We start from the raw sequence: 25363 nt of genomic DNA on the forward strand, positions 1-25363 counted from the left end.
CAAAAAACGCACTGCGGGCTTCATCTCTGGTCAGTTACAGAATAGCAAGAAAGGGGCTACCGCACACAATCGCCGAAGACGTGTGCTTGCCAGCTGCCAAAGAGATGGTGGAATGTATGATTGGAGAGAGTAACTTTATTGTAATTCGATTCAGATTAATGTAACCGCTATCTATGGTTAATTGTAAATTAAATGTGATGCAATCTGCCTCTGAGCCTGTGCGTGTGTCCTCGCCATCCTTATTGCTCTTTCAAAGTGTCGCCTTGTGTAACTGAAATGTATTGAAACTTTGTTGCAGTGTTTCGGGGCGTTTTCACACCCGTAGTTCGTTTGCTTTGTTCCGATTCAGGGATTAATATGATACAATGTTGCAGTTGGCCCTTTGTTCGGTTTGTGTTCACACTGCAACATTTAACAGCGGACTAAATCGTGTAAACAAACGCCACGCGCGAGCAAACTGTTCTCTCATTGGTCCGATTGTTATGCGGCTATAAATAGGCTCTGTTGATTTTTTTTTTTTTTTAAGGTGTGGGGGATTGGGGGTGCGTGAACCCGGTTGGGATGTATAAGGGGGTGCGTGGCCTAAAAAGTTTGGGAACCGCTGATCTAATCGATTAGTTGAAATCAAACCCTCCTTTTTCTTTTAGGTAAATAGACATGATTTTGCTCAACAATAAAGATGCTACAGATGCCTTTAATAGTCCTTAATAGAACAATGTGTCGTTTTTAGCTTTGTATAAATAATCTTTTTTGTGCCTCTAGTGTCATGACTCATGACTAATGCTGGTGATGTTGGTTGGTCGGTCACACAACCAGCACAAGACTATAATTGCCAGATTTCCATTAAATGTGCTTTGGATATTTGTGGATGAGTCTTAAGATTTTGGTCAGACATTTTGGTTTTCCGTTAGTGATCCTTTAGATATCGGTCCAACATTTCTGCTTGAAAAAAACAAATACCAGGTCATATCTGATGTGCATATTTTCATCAGATGTAGCACACATTTACGTACATTCATGGTCACCAGAGGATTGAAAATATCTCATAATCCACCATTTATTTTAGTTTTTTTTATTACACCCATTGCACTTTACAGAGCCCATCTGACATTATAAACACATGTGTCTTTTCTTCTTCTACACTTCATCAATCTTGGGCCTTACCTAACTTTCTTTATTTTCAATAGTGCATATACATGTGCTATTTAAACCCTATTTGTGTATTGTGTTTGTATCTCTACTCATGTCAAACTGTACTTAGTATACTGCTTAATACATACTGCACACAAGAACACAATGACATGCAGTTCTGGTTAGATTGAAATATCTTCTCAGGTCAAACTGTCTCAAAAGTTAGATAAAATCAAAGACATGGCTTCAAAAATTCAAAATGAATGTCAATACTCCTGCACGCTGGACTGACTTGATTTATGGCATGGCGTAAATGCTCTGTCCATGTGCAATCTATTATGTGTGCCGTAGACACCTCACATACTTCTCTTTATTTATTTCTTTACTTTTTCAAAAATCAACTTGTCTCTGATGTGAAGGTTTAACCTTTTACAGCAGGTAGCATGGAGAGGAGATTTGCTCTTTTCCTGTCGAGATATATCTTTGCCCTGCAGATGGCTGTACACACTCCTCTGACTATTTATGGCAGCAGTTAGCTCCCAGTGCTCTGGTAAAGAGCTTCAGCAGCAGGTGAAGTCAGAGATCTAGCGGAGAACCATATCCCAGACCTGATACAATATTACAGCGCATAAACTTACAGGGATGAAAAACAGCATGGACCAGTCTCACCAGGGTTAAAGATTAAATTGTGTGTGTTTGTGTGTGTTTTGAGGCAAGTAGTGAGATAGCAGATTGATTCCAGACCGGTGTTTCTGTGGATTTTGGAAAGGGAATACGCCCTGCCCTCGGTTTGCTGTGGCGCTGCTGTTGCATAGCCCCTATCCATTCAGCTGATGGATGTCGCCCAAGAGACTCACAAACACACCGCAACCTGCAATGTCAGGAGGGAAGAGAAGACAAAAGACGAGGGGAGAAAGGAAAAGGGGACAAAGGAAGGAATATAAAAGAGATCTTGACTCAACACAACACAATGTCATGAAAATTGTACAGCCAGCCACTTCTCTTCTGCTCTGTACTTTATTCTATTCTATTTGCTCTGTGACACACAGCTTATTGTCCATTTTCTCTTCCTCATTCCAACGGAGGGATCCATCCCTCAGGCCACAGACCATTTCAAAACAGCCTTTATTGTAGCACGTTGTTTCTTTTGATTACAGGAAGGTCTCACTTTACTCCACCACTCCGTAGCTGAGCATATCGCATTACCCACTGTTCTGTGAGTGTGTGTGTCAGTGTGTAAATATACATGTGTATGCAGAGATGTAAACCTGCATGCTACATGCGTATTGTTTGTGTTTCGGATTAAGCTCTTGTCTTGCCCGAGTCGGGCAGCATAAGTAGTATATTTCCTTTCATTTCACCTGGACATTTTTGGGAGGTCTTTACCTCTAGTCTGTTAATGGACGTATCGTGTTCAATGTCTTGTTTGAGACAAACATCCTCTGTTACTTTGCAAGGAAACTGTACTTATGTGCAACCCGCCTTAGCTTAATTTCTCTTTCTCACTACTAGGGATGCCCCCGAAACCTGGTTCTAAATAGGAACCGGTTCTAAATTATGCATTGGATTGCTGCTCAAAAAAGACGATGTGTTTACATACAAGAACAATGAAGCAATGTTGATTCTTTTCTTATTAATTGTCTTTTTCGTCTCACGATGTATTAAAAAAGAACCGATAAGAGTGTCGATAAGTCACCGAACCAATAAGCAGTATCGATAAGAGTATTGATAAAATCTTAACGATACCCATCCCTACTCACTACACGTTGGTTTCCTTCTGGCCCTTAAAGTATCACAGGGGGTTTAAACATATATCCAAAAATGTTTTTAAATGTGTACTTTTTCATATACACACATCAGTATTATATGTTATCATACATGCTTGTTAAAACAATTAAAAAACACTGCGAGGAAAAGAGCATGTATCTAAAGTAAGAGGCCACAGACATACCTCTCATATCCATGTCCAAATGCATATCACAACCACCTTTGGAGAGACTAACTCGAAAGCTGAGAAAAGAGTTGCATAGTGTTTAATAAATTGAGTCTGACTGGCCAATAAAACCTCACTGTCTGCTTCGGAGGGAACATTCAGGGGTCGAGGGCCCAGCCCCTGATCCGGGCAGACAGCCTCGATTCCGTGTTTTCCGCAAAACACAAACGGGTGAAATTCATACTTCAGCAATGTCAACTTCCCTCTGCAGCGCTGTCACTTACAGCACAGGCCTCGGAGAGTGCAGAGAGAAAGAGAGGATATATCCTGTATCATTTCCTGTTCTTCCAAGCGGTGTCTTTCTGACCTTGTTCATGATATGCCTCGATGCTTCTCAGTATCCTCCTGCCTGGCGCTGTTCTACGTGATTCTGTCTCTCCGTCTGCCTGTCTTTCTCGCTGCTGCTCTTTCTATCTGTCTGCCCCTCTCTGCTCTTACTGTTTCCCTCCATCCTTCACCCTCTTCTTCCACCACATACCCACAGCCTGCAGCTGGCAGCAGAGGAGGCACATTGCGGGCCGAGGCAGGTATGTTTGCACCCCTCCTTTCTCGCCAGGCGACAGGCCAGATGCCGCCTCTCCCTCTACACCCATTTTTGACCACACGGTCAGGAGGGAGTGTTTTCTGTTGCTCTTGGACTGCACTTTCAAAAAGCCTTTCCTTCGCCCTGTCTGTCCATGCTGCACGTCTGACGAAAAGTCAGACCCCTTTTTTCCAACCAGAAGTGCTAGTTCTGGCATCGTAACCAGCCCTCTGCCCCCCTTAACACACACACACACACACACACACACACCACACCCCAACCCCCTCACTGAAACACCAAATATTTCATTTTCAAGGCAGGGACGAGGAGGCGAGAGATGAGGAAAAAAAAGATACAGCACATTTATGAAAACAAACTGGACCCGGTGCAGTTAAGATTGTGGATATATATCAACAGGAAAGGTGAGAGGCAGGTGAATGTAAACGTTCATTACATTACCATCGACTGCTTGGCCTCTGATGTACGTTCCCTGGTTTCTTAAAAGCTCTCCACTGACCAAAGTCTCGCTTCTTCTAATTCCACACAGAGCTCTGGGAATTTATTCAATTACCTAAAATGATCACATAAGAAAAAGGGCTTTAGAATCTGCTGAGGTGCACAGGATAAGCTTTCAGAGCTATCTACAGAATCCCTTTAATTCACCAAAAGTGTGTGTGTTTGAAAATGTCAAAGTGCCTCAGAGCAGCTTCTTTTTTGCTGAGTCCATTAAAATCTCCCACATCCGTCTTTTTGTAAACAGAAATTACAATTTGAGAGGGAACCAGTGTGCATAGATGTGAATACTGAAGGAATTATTGATTCATATTTTGATTTCTTTGGTATTTCCTCTTTCTTCTGACATGTTTTATACTAGTTATTGTAGAATAACTTGTTTTGTTCCAGTAGGTCGGTAATTACAGACAAAATAAATGGCCAATAGTTGCTTCGTACAGTGCAGAATTTTATGTAATTTGTGTGACTCCTAATCTCACACAAATACATAACCCAAACATGTTACTTCACTAATTGAAATATTTTGTACAGATCAGTATAATATATTGTTTGTTTTAGGGCTGCAACAAACTTTTATCTTCATAATCGGTTAATACGACAATTCTTTAGTCCATAAAATGTCAGAAAATAGTGCGGAAAAAGCAATTCACAATGAAAAATTCCTAATGTCCAAGGTGACTTTTTAAAATATTATATGTTTTGTCTGACCAACACTCCAAAACCCAAATATGCTTATCTTACTATCACACAAGACAAAGACAAAAAAAGGCAACTCACACGTGAGAAGCTGGAACTACAGACTGAAAACTTTGACCAATCAATTAATCGATCAATAGTTTTGGCACTAGTTTGTTAACATCATTGATAACGTCATTTCATCTGTTGTTTTTACCACTTTGTAATTTTGCAATGTTTCCATAATTGTGTCACAATATGCAATCCTCGTTCGCTGACACATGCTCATGACTTTTTCTGTATCTCGATAGTCCCATCACGTGAGATTTTGAATAAAATAATTGAATTCACTTTTATTTACTGACATGACATACACCTTCAAACAATTCTCCAATTTTCCAGATTATTGAAGAAAGGAACTATCTCACTCTAACTTGAGGTTAAAGAGTATCTGTTCACCTTTGCAAGACTTGGCCTGAGCATGGAAACACCATCCAGACAGCTACACACACACACAAACACTGAGCGCTGTGTTAATGAGAGAGTGCGCTCCTTCTGTTTCACTCTCTTCTCCGCCCCATCAGGGAATATAAAGTTTAACAGCCGTTTTGCTATCAGTGACCCTGAGGAGGAAACGCACTCACCACCGAGAAAAACTACTAATTACCCAAAACTATGTGGGTGTCTGTGCAGCTGTGTGTGAGTGTGTGTGCAAAGCGTGCACGGATGTTTGCGGAACAACTATTGATTTAAAGTTGTTTAAGAAAAGGTTGAAGTTGAGGTTTTAGATGTGTAGTTGGGTTGCGTTGGGTGTGCAGGCCAATTTATGTCAGCACTATAGCGAGCTCCTAGATTTATCGATGGTAAGGCAATACGGAGAGATCTCCTTCTTCAAAAACGCTCTGCAGCTCTCCCCATGCTCCACACACACACACACACACACACAACGTAATGCCCACCACCTCCCACCTTCTATTATACAACATGTCTGTCTTTCACACCGTACCCGACTGTAACTGTAGAGGCTGTGCTGCTGCTGTGCTGACACAAAGGACATATGGTCCCGAAAGAAACCATTAGATGCATTGGTGGTGTTGAATTTTCTCTCTCTCGCTCTCTCTCTCACACACACACACACACACACACACACACACACACACACACACACATATAGACTTGCACTGTACATGGCCCATTTCTCCCTTTAGCCATCCCTGTAAAATGACAGAAATCTTAAAATTTGTAGGGAGCAGAAATTGTCCTTTGGAGGGAAAGGGAATTTAGCAGCTGAGACGGGACAATAATATTCAAATGGTTCAGATGGGAGTATCAAGATAAGGAAGGAAATGTCCTGTAAATTTTTGGTTTCTCTGCATCAAAAACCCCCATGGCTGCTTTTGTACTTCCGCTTTTTAAAGTTTATATGGTTATATGTGCTGCGTACAAAAGGATGTATTTGTTTAGAGCTCATGATTCCTATTAAGATCCTCTGTTACGTGACAGAAATGTTTTTTTTCAATCAGATATTATATTGACTAAATTCTTGAACATTTGATGTTTTTATCTGTAAAGCCATTATTCACATTTTAGACCAATGTAATGTTGGTATCGTTGCAATAATCTACATCTGCACTTCATATTCTTCTCTTTGCATGTTTGACCTTTTCAGACAAACAGCCGACGTGCATACTGTTATTCACAGGTAACTTGTCTTTCTGTTGGCATAGATTCATCTATCTGTAGTGGTCCTGAGATCATCTTGTTCTCTCAGTTTGAGATCAAGCAGGAAAAACTTCAAAGTCTTGCTCCACAAAGCTCAGTATTTTTATATGCAGGCCTGGGTTCTCTCCCAGCGTTTCAAAAGAGCTGAAGGCTTATAAAAGCCATGTTAGGGTTACTACGTACATCCTATCTGCTTTAGCCGTCGCTGACCCTCAAACTGTGCATGTGTGTGTGGTCATTAGGCAGAGCTACATTGGAATCCGTTGTCTCTCAATAATTTCGCTGTTCGGTTTTTGTGAGCCTGAGAGGAGGAATGAACATCCTGAGTTTATTGGCCATTAGAGAGCTTAAGACGTGTATGTGTGTGTATGTGCATGCATAAGTGAGTGTGTGCGAATGAATGAGTGTGTATGTCAGGAGAGCTAGTTTGTTTGGCTAAGTGAGGCAATTTTGGTCTTTAAGTATCTCGTGTCACTTCCCCTCAAAAAGGGGCAAGTGATACAAGCGCTCCATTCTTAGCAACACACACACACATGCATACACATGTACATACACACACACACACACACACACACACACACTCCATGCATACTATTCAGGCTCCAATTTTGACTGCAATATTTGTTTGTATTTAAAATACCCAGTAATCTAAATATCACAAATTAAAAGTATGTGCAGTATAAGTTTCAACGTGAGGTTTATTCTCTGTATATGAGCCTCCACTTATTTTCCTCCCTTGTCAGTTGACTCACTCACTATCGTTTTGCGTGCATTCCCATTTCCTTCAAAGCCCAAATTAAACAAATCAAAATGACTAATGACTGATGTAATTGAAATCAAAGTATTGAATCCCCCAAAACAGACTCAGTGACATGCTCCGAGCGAACAGAAGAACCTCAAACGTGTATTTCAGTACATCAGAGGAAACCTACATAGTTGCTCGTCAAAAGCAGCCTAATTCCTTTAAGTCAAGTAAGATGTTACCTGATTGGTTTTCCAGGGTGGTCCGCTGATTAACCTGACCAGCCAGAAACCCAAAGACTTTGATCTGTGATTGGTGAGGTCACTCGATGAGGTCAGCAAGCGTCTGCAGTGGAACTGAGAGGGCCGGTGATGAAGTATTTGAAGAGCATCGCTCCCAAATGAGACGTGACACTTGATTTCACCAAAAAAGAAGAAAAAAAACTGATTACTGGCATGCATGAAAGTCAAACTTATATTGATTCAGATTGAATTCATCAACCATATACAGTCCGTGACTTACAAAACCATCCCGTTTTTACAACCAGCGGTGTTTGAACTATCAAGAAAAGTTATTAAATTGGACAGTTTGGGCGATATAGCTAAAATCAATATGATACAATTGTGTTTTATTATCTACGTATTCAGTGCAGGATAATATGGATGCAAAATCACATGTAAATTAATCAAAGTGATGTTCAGTGGAATGACCTGTTTCCATTGTTAAGTACCACAAAGATCCTTAACATATCAGTTTGTTACCTTCTCGTTACAATTGGCTTGAAAATATTCAGTTGTTGGTTAAACAATAATATGATCTTGATTATTGAAAATGAAGGCTAAAACAGTAGTCGAGATTAAGGAACTATTTTAATAATTAATCAATGGAGTCATCTACAAGCAAAAATGCAAAATATTCTTTGTCTCTGGCTTCTTATTTTTGAGGATTTGCTTTTTTTCTGTTTTATATCATTTTAAATGGAATATTCTTCGGGTTTTGGACTGTTGGTCAGACAAAACAAGACATTTGAAGACTTTATCTTGGGCTCTAGAAATTGAGATTTCCATTTTCCACACTTTTTTCGGACATTTTATAAACTATTTATTGAGTATAATCTATTAAATATTCAACAGACTAATCAATAATGAAAGTAATCATTTTTTGCAACCCTGTTTATAGAATATAATTATTTCACAGCCTGGTAAATTAAAGTCACCGACCTCCCTCTTTTGTGTCTTTATCTGTCCTCTTTTCTTCCTACTCGCCTTTGAGGAAGATGAACTCTGAACAGCTGTGGTGCTCCCTGCCTGTTGTGATTTATGGCGAGCTGCGGCCCTCTTGGCTTTTATTGATAATATTACACTGGCTGATGTAAATATGACTCTGGCTGCAACAACCGTGTCTGCCCCCTCCATCAACCTGATACAAAGCTGGGACCTGCCTCTGTGTGAGTGTGTGTGTGTGTGTGTGTGTGTGTGTGTGTGTGTGTTTGATATTAACTTCCTGACCCCAGGACACTCCTTCCCAAGGTAGAAGAACGTTAGGCTACATGCAGTTTGCAGGAAACAGCGAGCTCAGATCCAACATGATAAACGGCTCTGAGCCTTAACTTGGCTTCAAGAAGATCCAGAAGATCCTGCCCTTGTGCGTCTATATATTTTCCTTCTGTCTATGCTGGGCTGTGACTTCCCGCGGTGCTGTAAATAATATGTCTCTTCGTGGCTCGGTGTCTCCGTGTAGCGCACACTCAGAAACAAGGCTGGATTTTACGGCCACATCTGATTTTATGGGTGTCGTTTTTCTTTACTTTCTGCCTGTATTAGATACGTCGCAGGTATTCATTAGCGTTACTGCATAGAAACAGATACAGAAGGTAGAAAGAATGACACAAAGATCAGAACAGTGAGATGTTCTGTGTGGCCTTAAACAACTGTAAGACTACGCACACACACATACTTTTGAGCCACCAGCTGCATTGTTAGCACTGATTAGGTTTTTGGTTCCCCGACCTGAAGGTGTAAATTCTACATTCATGCCTCATCTATTAACTTGACTGAACTCTAATGCTCTCACTACTGATACAAAACTCACACACACACACACACACACGGTCATACATACACATAGTCAGAAGAGCGCATAGAGCTGCAGCTGCTGTACACCCACACACACCAACCATGTCATTCCTTGCCCACACATACACACACTGCACCACATCCCCTACATTCTACCATTCCTCTAACACGGACTGGCAGGAAGCAAATGTGTCATTTATTAGGGCCTGTTTCCAATCTGTGCTGGTGATGAATATCTCCGATCTCCCCCATGCTGCTCCTGAATATTCGGAGACAAAGGCCTCTTATGAAATTATCCTGTCATTAGAATGACTGCTCTGATTAGATACTGGGACCGGATTAGCCATCTGCTCGGCTCTTACGCAGAGGAATGATATGATCAGAACTAATTACCGTGTATTCCTACATGAGAACACATTGAAGGGTTTAGTTTCAAAATATGATATTGTATTTAGGTGGATAAAAAAAAAAAAAACTTGTGTGGTGGAATTCTTTGCTGTTCAGTACGACGATGGGCTGCAATGTTGATAAAAAATGTAGTATCATTGTTTAAACTAGCAATTGTTAGGTGCACATAAATGGTTTTAAATGACAAATGTCTCTTTAAGACTGTACCAAAAGGGAATAAGTCAGATAGTAACATTTTAAAACACAAGATAAACATGGCGATGATCAGATTTGATTTGTGAACTGTCAGAGATTCAGCTTGTTATTCTAGGCTCCCGAAAAGCTACTGATTTAGAGACGGATATACCATGTTTACCAAGATACTTAGCCTGATAGCACGTATTAAAGTAATGAAACAGCTGTCTGTGTTGAACATATCCAAGTCAACATTTTAGATTTTCAATGCCTCTTACAGCAAGAGCCATTCCACTTGTTTCCACATGTCACACTGTGAAAGAATGGAGACCGTTGTGGGCAGTGTGCTGGTGGAGTTGCCACTGTGGAATGGACATATGTAGCAATTTATCACTTGTCTCTCAGCGCATGTGTGGGTGGCCCGGCAGTGGGTATTATTGCAATTTGGGCGCAATTGACAGTAATCCCCCTCTTTCTGCTTGTGTGAACGCTCATCATCCCCCTGCACGCCGACAGGCACGTCTTCACTAGAGATGACCCCCAGAGCTGGTATGAAAAGCATTGGGTCTGTCGGAGCTCATGCTGTATATCATTATCGGCGCGTCTTGGACTTTGCCTTGGTGGTCTGGAGAAGCCTCTCAGAGTAAACCACTACACTCTCAGGGAAACTAAGCACAAATGAATAGCTGCAGATGCAGATGGCAACGCTACGCAGGACTATTTGACCACTTATTTGAATTTTATACAGAAGAAATAGGGACGCATGTGCTTTAGTCATAACCTCCAACATACTGTGTTGGTCCACAAAACAAACTCTCACTTCAGAGGTCAGTCCTTCTTCAGACAGTTAAAGAAACAGAAGTATTTTGTTGGGTTTAGTTTTGATTGGTGAAGACCTGAGAAGGCCTCAATGATTAAACTGCTGCTCTGCTGTCTGAATCATGTTTAGTGGCAATGTCTTTTTTCAATTCAGGACGTATGATGTTAGAAGTTGAGTAGAGGAGGTCAACGTGGATATTTTGGCGAATAGGGACAGAGGTTTGCATCCCATGTGGTGTTTGTTTTGGTTAAAATCATGGAAACATTGCGGATTTGGTTAAGTATTAAATTCAAGGCTTCCTGTCTCAGTATTGACTATTTTTATAAACCAAGACCACCATCATTTGTGTTGCCAAGAGCGGCCACTGTAGGGAAAGCAAACAAAAATTGTTGACAGCAAAGGTTGTGTTGGTGTGTTCAGGATAAATATGTCTGCTCTCGGTAACATTATGTGTGTTGTATTTGAATGTTATTTTGAGAGACAGGGCTGTGCTAGAGGAACTGGTGTCTCCTGCTGGCATGAGATCCCTTTGAGAGCCTCCATGACAAGGTGGATGAAGTTGTAAATAATAAGGCTTTAATGATATGCCCTTACTAAGAGACATCTTTGAAATGTTTTATACTTTTGAAATGTTATGCTATCATAGCGGTGTGCAAATAGCATTTGCTGTAAATATAAAGTGTTACATTGTGATCTATACTTGAATATTGAATCACTGGCATAAACAGTAACACTATATGGAGAAACTAAACCTTATAGTGTAATGATGAGGCAGTTCCTCCGCCTAAGCCCCATCTCTTCTCTCAATTAGCTGTGGTTGCCACATGTTCAGATTGACTATAATTGTTAGTTTCCTGGACAAAGTGTTCAGAGGTTTGCAGGCATTTAATATACCCTGCAGGCAGAATTAAAAAGCAATCATGAAATCCAATTCTTCCATATGAAAACAAATGAGCGATGCAACGTGCCACACTTCTATTTACTAAGCAAACACTTGCCTTCATCTTCACAACATCTCATATTATGCCTAATAGTGAGCAGAGTACAGCAAACCGTTTGATGGATGGTTTGACTTAATGAGAGAGAAATCATTTAGACGATGAGAGTAGACACATTATTAATGGGATTTCTTGGAGGCTTTAGAGTGGAAATGGGGTTTGCAGAGTTTGAATTAAACATGTAACGCATAAAAACTGTAAAAAGATAAAAGTAAAAGCTGTACTATAAAGATGAGGCAGCAACTCCAACAAGCAATGATGAGAACGATACCCTTCTCTTTTTGTGGTTTGTACAGACGATGATGGTGTCTAGAGGACGCATCCTATTGTATTTAGGGATTCTCTGACTTATTCTCGAGCATTACCAGCAGGTTGACATGTTTGTTTGTGTGTTCAAGAAACCTATCGTAGATGATGTGCCATGATCATGGTACATTCATGGTGCCCAGAGGATGAATTCTAATGACATTGGTGATCGTTTTGACTTGTCCTCTAGCACCCCATGCAGATCAAAGTTTTCACTTATCCTGTGAAATATCTCAACATCCACTGGATGGATTGGCACCAACAGTCATGGTTCCCAAATGACATATCATATAGACTTTGGGGATCCCAACTTTTTTCTTTAGCGCCACCAGGTGGTTGACATTTGTGGTTTTAAGTGAAATGTCTTGACAATGACTCAGAGTTGATGCCCCCCCCCCACAAAGTAATAACTTTGGAGATTACATGACTTTTCCTATAATGTCACCAGTCTCAGGTCAAAACTAATGACATTCCCATGAGCCTCAGCTGTCCTTTGTGTTTAATGCTAATCCACAAATATAAGCATGCTAACACACTAAACTAACTAATGACCATGGTTAACTTTAAACCTGCTAAACATCGGCATGTTAGCATTGTCATTGTGCGATAACAAATGTCATTCATGCTAGTGTCAAGCAAAATATATTGCTGTCAAATGTTGAGCAGTCAATAAATTGCAATCATTCATTTGATGTTAAAAAAAATTGTTTCACGTGATAATAACATCGCAGTGGCAAAGTACAATGATAGAAATACATTTTAACATATATATTAAAAGATATAGCAACATACGCAGCTCTTTTCAACCTACACACAGAGGCCAATGAAACTCTTCAAACAAAGCAACAAATGTCATGACCAAAACGTTATGGTCAACCATCTTCATGCCATAAAAACACCATGTAGTATGATGTATAATAAGACTTTTCTCTACCGTACAGTATCACTACAACCACTGACTCCATTGTGGAACTATTTACAGCCCATATGGCCGGTGACACGGGGTCAAGCCTGTGTTTCAAGTGAAACCACACAGTGTTGTAAAAACCCTGCATACAGGAATGGATACAAATTCAAGCATTAGCACATTGCTAATTACTGCGGGTCGCTTTTGATAAATTCTTTCCTGACATACGAGTTCCAGCTCTGTAAAAAAGGAAGAATGTTGCACGAGGGAAAAACATTAAGCCATGCTGCAAACTCTTACTATAAGTAAAAAGCTTGTGTTGCATGTAAAGCAATACTATACTGTACGATCAATAAGACTCACACATGATACTGAAGATTTGATTTCAAGACAATACTCAATTTAGGCATTCACACATTTTCTCGGACAAAAACAGAAACCCGGCCAATCCTCCATGTTTTCGAGCGTAAACAACGTAAGCGAACAAACTGTGAAAGCTGCACTTCAGCTGCAGAGCTCTGTGTGGGTCATTTGGCATGTTGTCGTTTTATGTCTCCATGCTTCCTTTTTCTGTTTGAGTAAAACCAGTTTCCAAAATAAGTTGTGATCCGAGCTCTGGCCTCATTCACACTGACATAACATTGTGATATCATAGACAAGTCCTCTTTTTTTTTTTCTTTTTTTTTTTTAGGGGTGGGGCAAACTCTTCCCTCATGTTTCTGGCCAAAAGTGGCATTTATTTGCTAGTTCAGATGTTACATGATCAGAGGCAATATGTTATCATGATCCAATTATACATCCCGGCCTTCTGTGTCCTTTGATGCAGAGCAGGCCGAGGTTTATCTGATCCTACATATTGGTCTCATGGTGGTTTCTGAGTTGTTCGCCGTATCAAAATACTCCAAAGGATCAAGTTAAGGTCTAGCTTTTGATTCATTGTCAATGTGCAGCATTACAAACCATCTGCACGTGAAACTCCAGACAAACTAAAACTTGTTGCCGTGTTATTAATAAGATTAAGCATACTGCAGAGAGTAAGATGTGCTATTTGTTGCAGGTCTAACCAGTTTAGGCAACAAAAAAATCACAGTGAAAGCATACAGCCTATAAGCTTGTACAAAAGAAAACGCATGCATGGAGAGAGGCGGCACACTTTGCCCTGTGCACCATTTGCCAAATTGTAGATGATAATAATACATAATTTCTCACTGGAGTGTGCTTGCAGTCATTTAAAACAAGCCCACAGCGTTGACATAAATCAGTGTACGTGTGAAGCTCATATACCTGCATGTCTGCACACTGCGGGTTTGACGAGAGACAGGTCTGAGGGGATTTCACCATAAAGGTTAGGAACCGTGAAATATCTGAGAAGTGCTGGAGCCCTTCTCCTCTCTAAATTACTGCCGAGTGCATGCTGTACGGTCTTAGTGGTTGAGGGGAAACGCCTTGGCAGCGCATAAAGGGCTCAGTGTGCGGCTGAAAAGACCGTGCGACTCCTGAAAATAAACAGGAATCAAATGGAGTGATTGATCGAATATATTAACCTCAGCAGCAAGAGCCGCTCTCTCTCTCTCACACACACACACACACACACACACACACACACACATACACACACACACACACACACACACACACACAGCTACTCATCAGCTCCAATTACCAGCCTTGTAGAAAAACAGACACTTGTTGCTGTTTGCTCCAGTGCTCAGGCCAGCTGCAAGTGGGGTGTAAATTAGTTCCACAGCAGTGTGGTGGTTGTAGGTGGGCAGTGGGGTATTGCTGTGTGTTTTTTTGCCAGTGAGTAATAGATGTAGCTGTATGAGGGCACAGGCTGTGCTTAATTGCAAGGCTTTCAATTTTGTCCTCTTCACTCAACAAAATGTTCAGATTGCAATTATGTGAAAGTTAAATGCAAGTGGTTTTAGCCATGCTAAGTTTTAGGTTGATTATAAGTTTATATTTTGTCCAATGTAGCCGTTTATTTATCTTCAGTTATTGTCCTGGTATTTCAACAGGTATATGACAGATTTTGTGAATAATACAATAATACAAGTTTGTCTTGTTTGGTGACACAGCACAAAGACTGCTGTACTATTCTATACTAAATATAGTATAGATATATATTAAGTTCCGTTACATTATAAGTATTTACATATGTTTTTTTAGTTGTAGTCAGACTCTCAGAAGTGTTTTCATCCTGAAGAAGACTAAAATATGGATGTTTCGCTTGCCATTTAAAGTTATTGATGATAAAAAATATGACAAATCTGATACACATTAAATAGAATTTAAGTTATATTCAAACTGTGTTGGTAGAACATTTACATGACCTATTTTTTGCTAAATTTATAAGTAGGCTGTATGTGGGAAAGCTGTGTCAGGAAGAAAAAGATAGAAATGATTGCCTTTTTATTGCCTTTTCTACCCTGTTATGCTCATCAAGTGAAGGTGATGCTTCACTCACCTTTTAACTGCCTGTGAAATTGTTGCGTTTTGTGCAGGCCTATATATTCTAGAGTGGGCTTGAAATGTAAACCGTCCTATCTGATGAACCTGCCGACCGGTCAGAGCCTTCTGGAAATGAAGACAACACATACACACACCACACACACACACAGCCCTCCCTGCTGCTTGCCTCTGCGGTTTATTGAAATCTCCTCCTTGCTCTAGCCCCGGCCTCTGGGGTAACAAGATAGATGTAAACAACCAATTATTGGATAGACCCTCATTCATATCCTTTTAACCGGTAGAGACACAGAGGTTCTGGCTTTAATAATTTCTCTCTCTCTCTGCCCAACATTTGGATGTCTGTCCGAAAGAATGTTACTCATCAACCCCTTGTTGTGCTTGTCTCAGGTCAGCCTTACAGAATAAAAGCCCCCACTCTGACACATAAGCTTTGCAACACACACCAAAACACACATCTTGCAATAATCAGCTCAATTAGTGCAGGTCGTGGTGGACAGCGGCCGAGGTGAGCGGTGGGAGGTTGTGAAAATAGGGGTTTGGCTATTAGGGGAAAGGCGATCTCCATTCATCAGCGGCCGTAATAATTACCGTTTCAGAGCCAGAGCCCTCTGATCAAACTGATCCGTGGAAACAAGTGGTTTACAAACACTGTCACAGGCCACTCATGGGACCCCGATTTGCCCCGTCACTGCCGGTGCACACACCCAGGAGTTCTTGTTACCACGAGTAGGCCAAAAAATGAAGATGCTTCGTATCTGTTTTCACATTTGAATTGCTTGCACTATCTTGTGTTTTCTCTGACACATCCTCTCTTTGGAAGTGGCTTGTTGCTTTCTAATGGGATACTTTATAGTTGAATAAGTAGAGCTTATCTTTGGGCAACACAGACTGAGTGAGCGGGTGTCGATTGAGACGTGTCAACAGGATGAGTGGGACAGTTTCTTCAGGGAGGGGTTATCTCAAACTTTTTCACATCAAAGATTGAATAAGATTTTATCCCATAACTCTATCCATGCTGATTTTATTGTTGGCTCTGAGTATAAAACTGTATCTGTCATGCAGCAAAGTGAGATGATAGCAGCTTGATATACAAACATTCATGCTCCAACAGTGTATCATCCCATCAGAATAACATCTAATGAGACGCTGAAACCCATCTGGAGCTATAAGGCTCCAAACCCTATTTTGGTTACATCTGTGCTTGTCATTCCCCAAAATAATCCAAGTGACTAAGGATAGAGTCGGTTAGGGATGGACTATAAACTCATAGGCCTTCATGCAACCACTGCTGACAGCAGGGGCACAGGGCAACAGTTAAAGCTGAAGTGAAGAAAAAAACAATTAGATAAAGCAACACCTGCATGTTATTTGTCAGTAACAGCCTTGTAAGATTGTTTTCAGTCTGTAAATTCAGGTAAATTATAATGCATTACAACGTTTTTTTTTAGACATTTTGTGACATTTACATAACCTCAGTGGAAAATAGTATCACCACTGTGAGCGTAATGGCAGCATCTTTTTCAAAAGTGGGAGAGCCCCACGTGTGTTTTAGGCTCACTTACTAGGCGTTTAGTTGAGTATGTGTGCGCGCGCTACATCGATGGAGATGATATGTTTATCTGAAATAGGTTTTAAATATCTCGTCTGCCAAACTGTTGCGGGTGGTCATATTTTCACTCAACGTTCTCGCTCGAGCTTTCTCTTATTATTACGAGCTGCCTGAATCGAAGTCAACAAATCAAACTCCATTCAGTATTATCATGATGCATGGCTTCGTCATATTTTTATTATTATCTCCTTTTTTATTTTATGAGAGAATAAAACTCATCCATTCTAGGATGTTCTTGTTTAAACTGTAAACTGTGTGTAGCCTATAAATCGCTTCCTTGTTTTCCTCACTATCCATTTCAGGCGAGTCCCCGGTCCCAAGACGATTACCATCAGTCAGCTTAATACCGTAATACTCTCCGAACTGCGCTTCAGGCGAAACCCCAGTCAATGTATTCAACAAAAGGGGGAACACAACACGGAAACAGGGATCAGGCTCCTCTTACAGGACTCCTCGTCTCTGCTGATAAACTAACTTTATAATTGCACTAATAATTCTGTTTAAACAGCCACGACGTAGATGAATTTGGTCATCGCATTTAAAAAAAGGCCTGAACAGAGGGAAGAAATGTACCCCGATCTGAAGCAAAAGTGAATCAGCCGATGATTCAATTAGTTTTTTATACCCCTGAGATTTTATGGAGCGCATTGCTCCTTAAATGTGCAGCTGATATTTATTTGCAACTTATTTTTTTAGAAAATATGAAATTGTAGTCTGCACAGGACATTATGCCTATTACATATTAAACAATAATAGCTACTATAACAATGAAATTATGGAATTATATGAAATGTATTATAGTAATGCCATCGATATTATTATTAATAATTTCAAATATAATTTCACACTGCAATCAACAAGCGTCAGCAGCTAATCCTCTCTCTGGAGAGGAGTCTGTTGGAGCTGAAACAGGTCTGTCGGAGGAGACAGGAGTGTGTGCGCGCGTGTGTGTGTGTGCGAGTGTGTGTGTGTGTGTGTGTGTGTGTGTGTGTGTGTGTGTGTGTGTATGTGTGTGAGATTTGAGGCAGCAGTGTCGAGTGATGCGATACTGAGTGTGAGTGTAACTGACAATCGTATCTCTAATGAAGAGGTCCCATGGTGAGGCGATAGAAATCTAACTGGTCAATCTTTGGCCCAACGGTCAATAACACGCATGTCCATCCACGTGACACAAGTTACCATATACCTGACAACACCACGCCAAACGTTGTGACAGTGTTTTTCATCGTGCTGCTGCCACTTTCTCTGAAAATGTTTGTATCAACAAGTATAATTTTCTCCTATAAATCTCTAATCATTTTACCTCTAAAATGAATGCTCTCACTGTTTCCTTTGCTCTCACTTTGCTTTTTTTCCTGCATCATGTTATCTTCCTCATCATACTGAACTGATTACTCGGTTCTTATCTTCTAATCCTGCCTGTGATTTCAGCCAGATGACTTAAATACAAACGGAAAAGTTTTGGCTCACCGGTGCTGCTGCTGCTGGTCGTTTTTCTTCTCCGCTGTTGGCCGAGAGACTCTCCCTCTCTGCTCCCCGTTCAACAAACTCTCCGCAGCACACACGAACACCTCGTGTCACAATTACACCGGCTGCCCACCTTAACATTGTTTGCCATTCTGTGCGCCCTTCTCCTCCTCAGCCCTCATTCAGATACTTATAATAAGCCTTATCTCGGCAATATTATAAAATGAAATGTCTAGTTCATACTGAAATATAATATTCATTTGGGGATCACAGATATATAAATGTCATATTTATATCAGATTTGATTTTTAAAAATCATTAAATTAGCTATTAAGTTAATATAAAGTAAAATATGGTCTCTATTAAAGTGCAGTCTTTAGAATTATTACACATTTTTAATAAACTGCTTTCTGATTGACTTTCTGTTGTTTTATATCATTATTGGTAACATATCTCGCACGTCCTGGTTACAGTTGGAGTGGTTGATTAACTGGCCTGCTATTTCCAATCACCTGTAAACCTTTACCAAAATTCCTTTTAACTGTGTTATTGTTACAATGTTTAAAACTTCAACTGAACTTATACCTTTATTTCAATTGATTGGAGGTGAAAAAACATAAATCGCAGCCCTCTCTGACAGAATTAGTCTAATTTATTTTTGTTTATTTATTGTTCTTGCTATAGGTCAGGCATTTTTTGCGAGCGTTTCATTAACCGCTACATCAGTCGACTCGTGGCAGTTGACAGACATTTCACTTGATGGAAATGATGAAGTGACTAACTTTAAAGTTGTTGTGGAAGTCGTGACGGATTTGTGGGAACCGCTGGAGGCGTGGAGACGTCCTGCAGCAGGCTCTGTGCGCTCTGGCGCCATCCTTCCCTCAGCTGCGGGACCAGCGCTGCTCCACCTCTCCACAAACGCACACCCCCCAGCTCTGCGCTCTTTGGCTGCCCAAGGTGTCCGTCAAAGTGAAGGTAAAGAGAATAAAAAGTGTTTAAGAAGAAAAATCCGAGCAACATTTCTATTGGTAGGCGGGCTGGTCGTGACGGGAACAATCGGGTCGACTTTGCCAGGGAGCCACCTCAAAGCATATCAGGTTACTTTGAGTGACAGCGTAACCATGGCAAATAATTTGACTAAGGCCATTGTCTTATCCTCACCATCCCCGGGTCAGATAACCGACCAATCAGAGTTCATATAATCGCTTGTCTTGCCAGCTTAGAATAATATTATTAAAACGAGCCAGCGAGCCCGGTCTCCGGGAGTAGGTTATGTTGAAACGGCATAGAAAAGGTGGAGGAGGACGGCTGAAGGAGAAGCAACTTTCTCTGTTTCTCACCAACTACATGAGGATTTGTCGCCTGGGGTTTTGCATGGCTGAATGGACTTGAGTTTACTCCACAATACGCAGTTGGATATTATACCTAACCTGGGGCTGTTTGCTCTTTTTGGGGACCTTTTGTCGCTTGTGGACTTAACGCGTTTTGATTTAATGTGAGACTGAGAGGGGAGACGTGGAAGTAGGGCACAATATAATCTCTATTGATTTACGTTGTCGCCATGTCCATGCTTCCGACGTTTGGTTTTACGCAGGAGCAAGTTGCGTGTGTTTGCGAAGTTCTCCAGCAAGGGGGGAACATCGAGCGGCTGGGGCGCTTCCTCTGGTCCCTCCCGGCGTGCGAACACCTCCACAAAAATGAGAGCGTCCTCAAAGCGAAAGCCGTGGTAGCGTTCCACCGGGGAAACTTCCGAGAGCTCTACAAGATCCTGGAGAGCCACCAGTTCTCGCCGCACAACCACATGAAGCTGCAGCAGCTGTGGCTCAAAGCGCACTACATCGAGGCGGAGAAGTTGAGAGGCCGTCCGCTCGGCGCCGTGGGGAAGTACCGTGTCCGGAGAAAGTTCCCCCTGCCTCGCTCCATCTGGGACGGAGAAGAGACGAGCTACTGCTTCAAGGAGAAGAGCAGGAGCGTCCTCCGGGAGTGGTACACCCACAACCCTTACCCATCCCCGCGGGAGAAGAGAGAGCTGGCCGAGGCCACGGGACTCACCACGACGCAGGTCAGCAACTGGTTCAAAAACCGACGGCAGCGAGACCGAGCAGCGGAGGCAAAGGAAAGGTAGGAGTCAGAGACACTTAAAATACTTTTACTTGTACTATTTCTAAGATTATGAGAGCAAGCAAAAGAAGACAGGAATTGTATTTAAAACAGGCACAAACAGCAGTGTTTCTACGGTGAATATGATTTGTTGACCTACATCTGGCATTTTAGCGCACTGGCCAAATATTATTGTGTTTTCAGTTCTTGACTAATCGCTCCGGTTCTCTCCACGCTTATGTATCTATTGGTGGGAAATTATATTACAAACAGGCAGTTTTTCTTAGTTTTGGCTTCAGTAAACTCACGTCCCATTGTTGCTCTTGTGTTTGTGATAATTGTGCAGGCCGCGCGTAAAAGTTGAAAGGCAGAAAATGAAAGGCTTGTCGTCAGGTAAATTACAAGGTTATAAAAGTTGCATTTATGCCACTTTTATGTTTTAATGACACTCATTATAGCATGAAATTTCACTTTGACATTAGGATCAGAGAAAAAAACAACCAGTTTTAACCCTCCAGATACTGGAGAGAAGAAAACACCTCAGAACACGTTGAAAAGTTGTTTTGCGGTTTATATTGGTGTGGCGTCCTGCATGTGTAGTATCAGACCGGTAGACATTTCATTAGGACTTGTTTGTACATTTCAAAGTAGGGAAGTTACTCAGGCAGGCAGAGGTCTGGGAGACGTGTTTAAGTCAAGTGTTCGCTCGGTCGGTGTCTTCTTTCACCCTCTGGCCACTAATTCGGGCGGAAAACTCCACGTAAATCATGTCTTCCCACTGAGAAAAAGCCTTACTCACCACTGCAAACAAATTAACTATACGCTATACGCGACAAGCACATGTTTAGCAATAATTAGAGCTGTCATTTATTCAGACGTAGTCTGCTGAGGCGTGTTTACCCAGAGGTTAAATTAGTTCGCCCTAAACACAGAAACGTAATGCAGGTTCAGTGAAATGATTATTCCAATGACTTAGTAATTGTCTGCCACCATTATTAAATCATTAGGCCAAGCATTGGATCATAATGCATATATATATATGGTGTAAATATGGCTTAACCTTATTAATACCCAGTAGGCTACACACAGTAGCATGGACTACACTATTTTTACTTAGTGTGTTGTTGTGTGTGTAGGCCTATGTGTGTTTGTTATAGAATATTTTAAATGCATAAATATAGAATATTTATTTACAAATATTTAATTTGCATATTTAGTCCTGTAGTTTGTATCTCTGTAGCTAGTTTTAAAATGTGTCCCAACTTGATTATGTCTTCCAGATCTTTTTTCCAGACAGACTGATATGTTGCAAGAGTTCCTCTCTGGCCCCACAATGATGTGATTTTGTTTTTTGTTGGCAGGGAAAACAACGAGAACTCCAACGGCAATAGTCACAACCCATTGACTTCTTCCATGAATGGAAATAAATCTCTATTGGGGAGCTCGGACGACGATAAAACACCTTCGGGGACACCGGATCACATGTCTCCGAGCCCGGTTCTGCTGCTGGGCTCAAACACCGGTTTACAGTCCCTGCACGGCCTCGCGCTCCCGCAGGGACCCAGCGCCATCCCGGTACCCAGCGGTGTAGACTCGGTGCACCATCACCACTCATTGCACCACGACACCATACTGAACCCTATGTCTTCTAATCTAGTGGACCTTGGCTCTTAAACACGGCACAGAGAGCACAGCTTTTTCTTTTTTGGGAGAAGTAATTTACGAGGTGGCGTGAGGCAAGCTTCCAGCACTCGCGGCAAGGTGGAAGGCAGACAGACTGGAACACTGCGAAGACAGCCACCGTAACAAATCATGTATAGTCGCATATTCAACCAGTCGTTTTAAACAAGTGGGAGAAATCTGCCATTGGGTGCACTTATCCCCAAATGAATCTCCCTCTTGTTTCACCGTCTAGAAACAAGTTTCAAGACAGAGCACTTAAGCAATGTAATTAAAACAGCCATTTGTTGAAGTATTTTCTCTTTGCTTAAGGGAAATGTAATTCAAAAGACTAATAGAGATTATGACTTGTTAAGATGGATCATGTTTGCAGTGCTGATGCAGACAAAAGGTGAGGCGGGATAGATCGTTTTAGGTAAAAAAAAAAGAAAAAAAGAAAAGGAAAAAAAGTATTTTACCGGAATGTAATAACGTAACATGCTATATTGTTGAAAACAATAAAATGTCTTAATTCTTGTTACTATTACCGTTGTTATTTTAGGGGTTTCGATATATCAGCAGACTCTGAAGGCACCGTGTTGAAGGTACCCCATCGCCTTTTTGTTTACATTACTGGGTTTTCCAAGAGAGCCATACGCAGTTGTTTGTCTGAAGGGGGGGGGGCATGATATTCTCAAGTGTTTTATAAGAGCCGTGATAAGGTGAAATCTCTTAATCTCTTGATACTATTATTATTATTTTCATTTGGAAAGAGACTGCATGTAAACTTTGCGATACATGATGAAACATAAAACGATTCACCTATAGTTTCATATACTCTTTACAATAAAAGAAAAACAATCCATGGATTGAATATTGAGGATTTCTTTGATTCTGAATGACTCTTGATAATTGTTTTTTTGTTGTTGCAGAAAACCAATCTGTTGATATGGTTTGTCTCTTACTGGTCACCTCGTTATTTATTTTCAAATCATTCAAGCTGAGTGACATTTACATTTTTTTTTTTAAATATATATAAATATTCCCAGAACAGCTGTAACATAAATATTTACACAGTCACATGGAATGCATTTTCAAATAATTACTCAATTACTTCTTTGCACTTTTCATTTTAATGTTTGGATCTAATTGTATTTTCGCGAATATGACTTTGATAGAAGAAATGGACATTTATTACAGACACAAACTTTAACTTTGCATCTAAACGGCCAGTGGGTTTAAAACTGGTTCGCATGCTTCACTATTACCTCTGGCCTTTTGAGTGTGTGCTGAACCACCAGTTCCTTAATAACGTTGGGGAAATGTATAATTAGATAGAGTTGCCCAAAAATCAAGAGCTCTTAGCCTTTGACACGTATGCCTGCTCTAAGAAAGGGGATATTGTCCTTTATATGCGTGGGCTGTCTGACGCATGCACTGTCGATATATCCCGGGATTATCTTCCATCTCATCATAAATGCTGCAGTGGAAGTCGTTTCTCCCTAAAATTAATTTCCAGGTTTGTGTCCTTTGCTTTTGCAGTTAAAATAGAAATTCAAGAACTGGGTCTAAAAAAGATTTTTAAAAGAAACGCCCATTACAATAAACAAAATAAAAACCAGAAACGCAATAATTCAGCTATTGTGTTTCTCGTTAAATAGACCAATTAAATACTATAAAATTATAATTTCATTATAATATAATTATATTAATTATTTAAAAGGCTATACTATTTTCCTCTTTACATAACTCTAAACTTTAAGTGATGTTCGCCAATTTAAGGTCAAAGTTCATGTAAGTCATCATGACTGATGTTAAAATGACAAAACAAGAGAGCGAGAGAGAGAGACTTAATCTAGTGCTTTGTAAAAACAACACGAGTCAAGAGACTGTGGCATGTGGCCATTATGGGCAGAGCTGGGCGAAATGTAAACGTGCTTCGCCAACCGGGAACCTTGATGTTCAAGTGACGACACCTTATCTTTCCGCGCTCCGCTGCGGAGAACAAAAGTACCGTGGTGGAGTAAAAAAAGAAAACACAGAGCTGGAAACGGGCGTTGAAAGGAGACACTTTGTTTGAACAGCTTCGGCCGTGCAACACCTCCAGCCCCCGTCTTCCCCTCCACAAGTCTGCTGCCCGGGAATAAACCTAAAACAACATCTTTTCTGCCTTTCATACTTTCACTAGTAGCTTCAATATTTCCCCTCGTACAGGTTCAGGTGCTACTGCGCTCGGTTGCATTTTATTGTATTTTTTTTACTCTTATTATTATAATAATAACAGTATTGGCATATTTTAGTGCCTTGTCTTCATCTTGTAGCATTATTCATCTCACAGCTCATGTGTGGTATTGTCGGATTGATTTGGGAAAATAGTGCATAATTATAAACCATAAATCACACTGATGTGGACTTGTCAGCGTGTCTCATAGTTCACTGGGTGTCGATTGGCTGTCAGGCTGACATGTGAATGGGTGGAGAACTATTTTGTTTAATGCGTAAAACAACAGCAAATGGAACATTATGATCCAGTAATGAATTATCTTGCAGGCCCGGGCGGCTCTAATGTGAGTGTAAATATGAAAAGTGTACACAAAGAGTGTGAACTGTCTCCCTCCTGTCTGTGAAGGTGACGGATCGGTCGCACCTTGTTGGGCACAGCTTCTGGTCAATTACACACGCAGCTCAAAGCTCACACTTTGTAATTAAGGAGGACTGGAGTGCATGTGGGTCCACTCAAAACAAGCCTTTAGCGGCTCGCGAGGAGACATAACACCGAATAGTTGGTCTCTCACCAAACCAACTCTGTAACCCCACAAAGAGTTGTGAATTTGGGCTCCTACTTTCACTCTTGCTTGTTTCCAATAAGGTCCGAGATGTGAACTTGAACTGGCATTGTGTGTGTGTGCGCCATGTGTGCCCACGGAGGGGGGGGCTATTAAACATGTTTTTGGGCAGAAGATGTTATGAAAATCCGCCATCGTTGAATAAAAATTTTAACAAGGCGCCCTGGTTATGAACGCTGGCGGGATTCTGGCCAAATGAAGGAGAGAACAAGGCAGGAGAGGA

The 25363-nt window shown here is 41.0% G+C and overlaps 1 protein-coding gene and 1 long non-coding RNA gene across 2 annotated transcripts; one reads left to right on the forward strand and one right to left on the reverse strand.

The window, feature by feature from the left end:
• Window positions 1-586: 586 nt before the first annotated feature.
• On the reverse strand, window positions 587-7702 carry LOC116378962 (uncharacterized). The gene is made up of 3 exons (XR_004212366.1): window positions 7542-7702; window positions 4107-4218; window positions 587-2002 (listed from the first exon to the last, which is right to left on the reverse strand). It is a non-coding gene; the product is annotated as an uncharacterized LOC116378962 (long non-coding RNA).
• A 12105-nt stretch (window positions 7703-19807) lies between these two features.
• Window positions 19808-23956, forward strand: six2a (SIX homeobox 2a). The gene is made up of 2 exons (XM_031840860.1): window positions 19808-20656; window positions 21997-23956. Exons 1-2 carry the CDS (start codon window positions 20097-20099, stop codon window positions 22307-22309), a joined length of 873 nt encoding a protein of 290 aa, XP_031696720.1. The 5' UTR covers window positions 19808-20096; the 3' UTR covers window positions 22310-23956.
• The last annotated feature ends 1407 nt before the right edge of the window (window positions 23957-25363 follow it).

Source organism: Anarrhichthys ocellatus, unplaced genomic scaffold (genome assembly GCF_004355925.1).
Source record: "Anarrhichthys ocellatus isolate YVR2014 unplaced genomic scaffold, GSC_Weel_1.0 scaffold3, whole genome shotgun sequence".
Taxonomy (NCBI): domain Eukaryota; kingdom Metazoa; phylum Chordata; class Actinopteri; order Perciformes; family Anarhichadidae; genus Anarrhichthys; species Anarrhichthys ocellatus.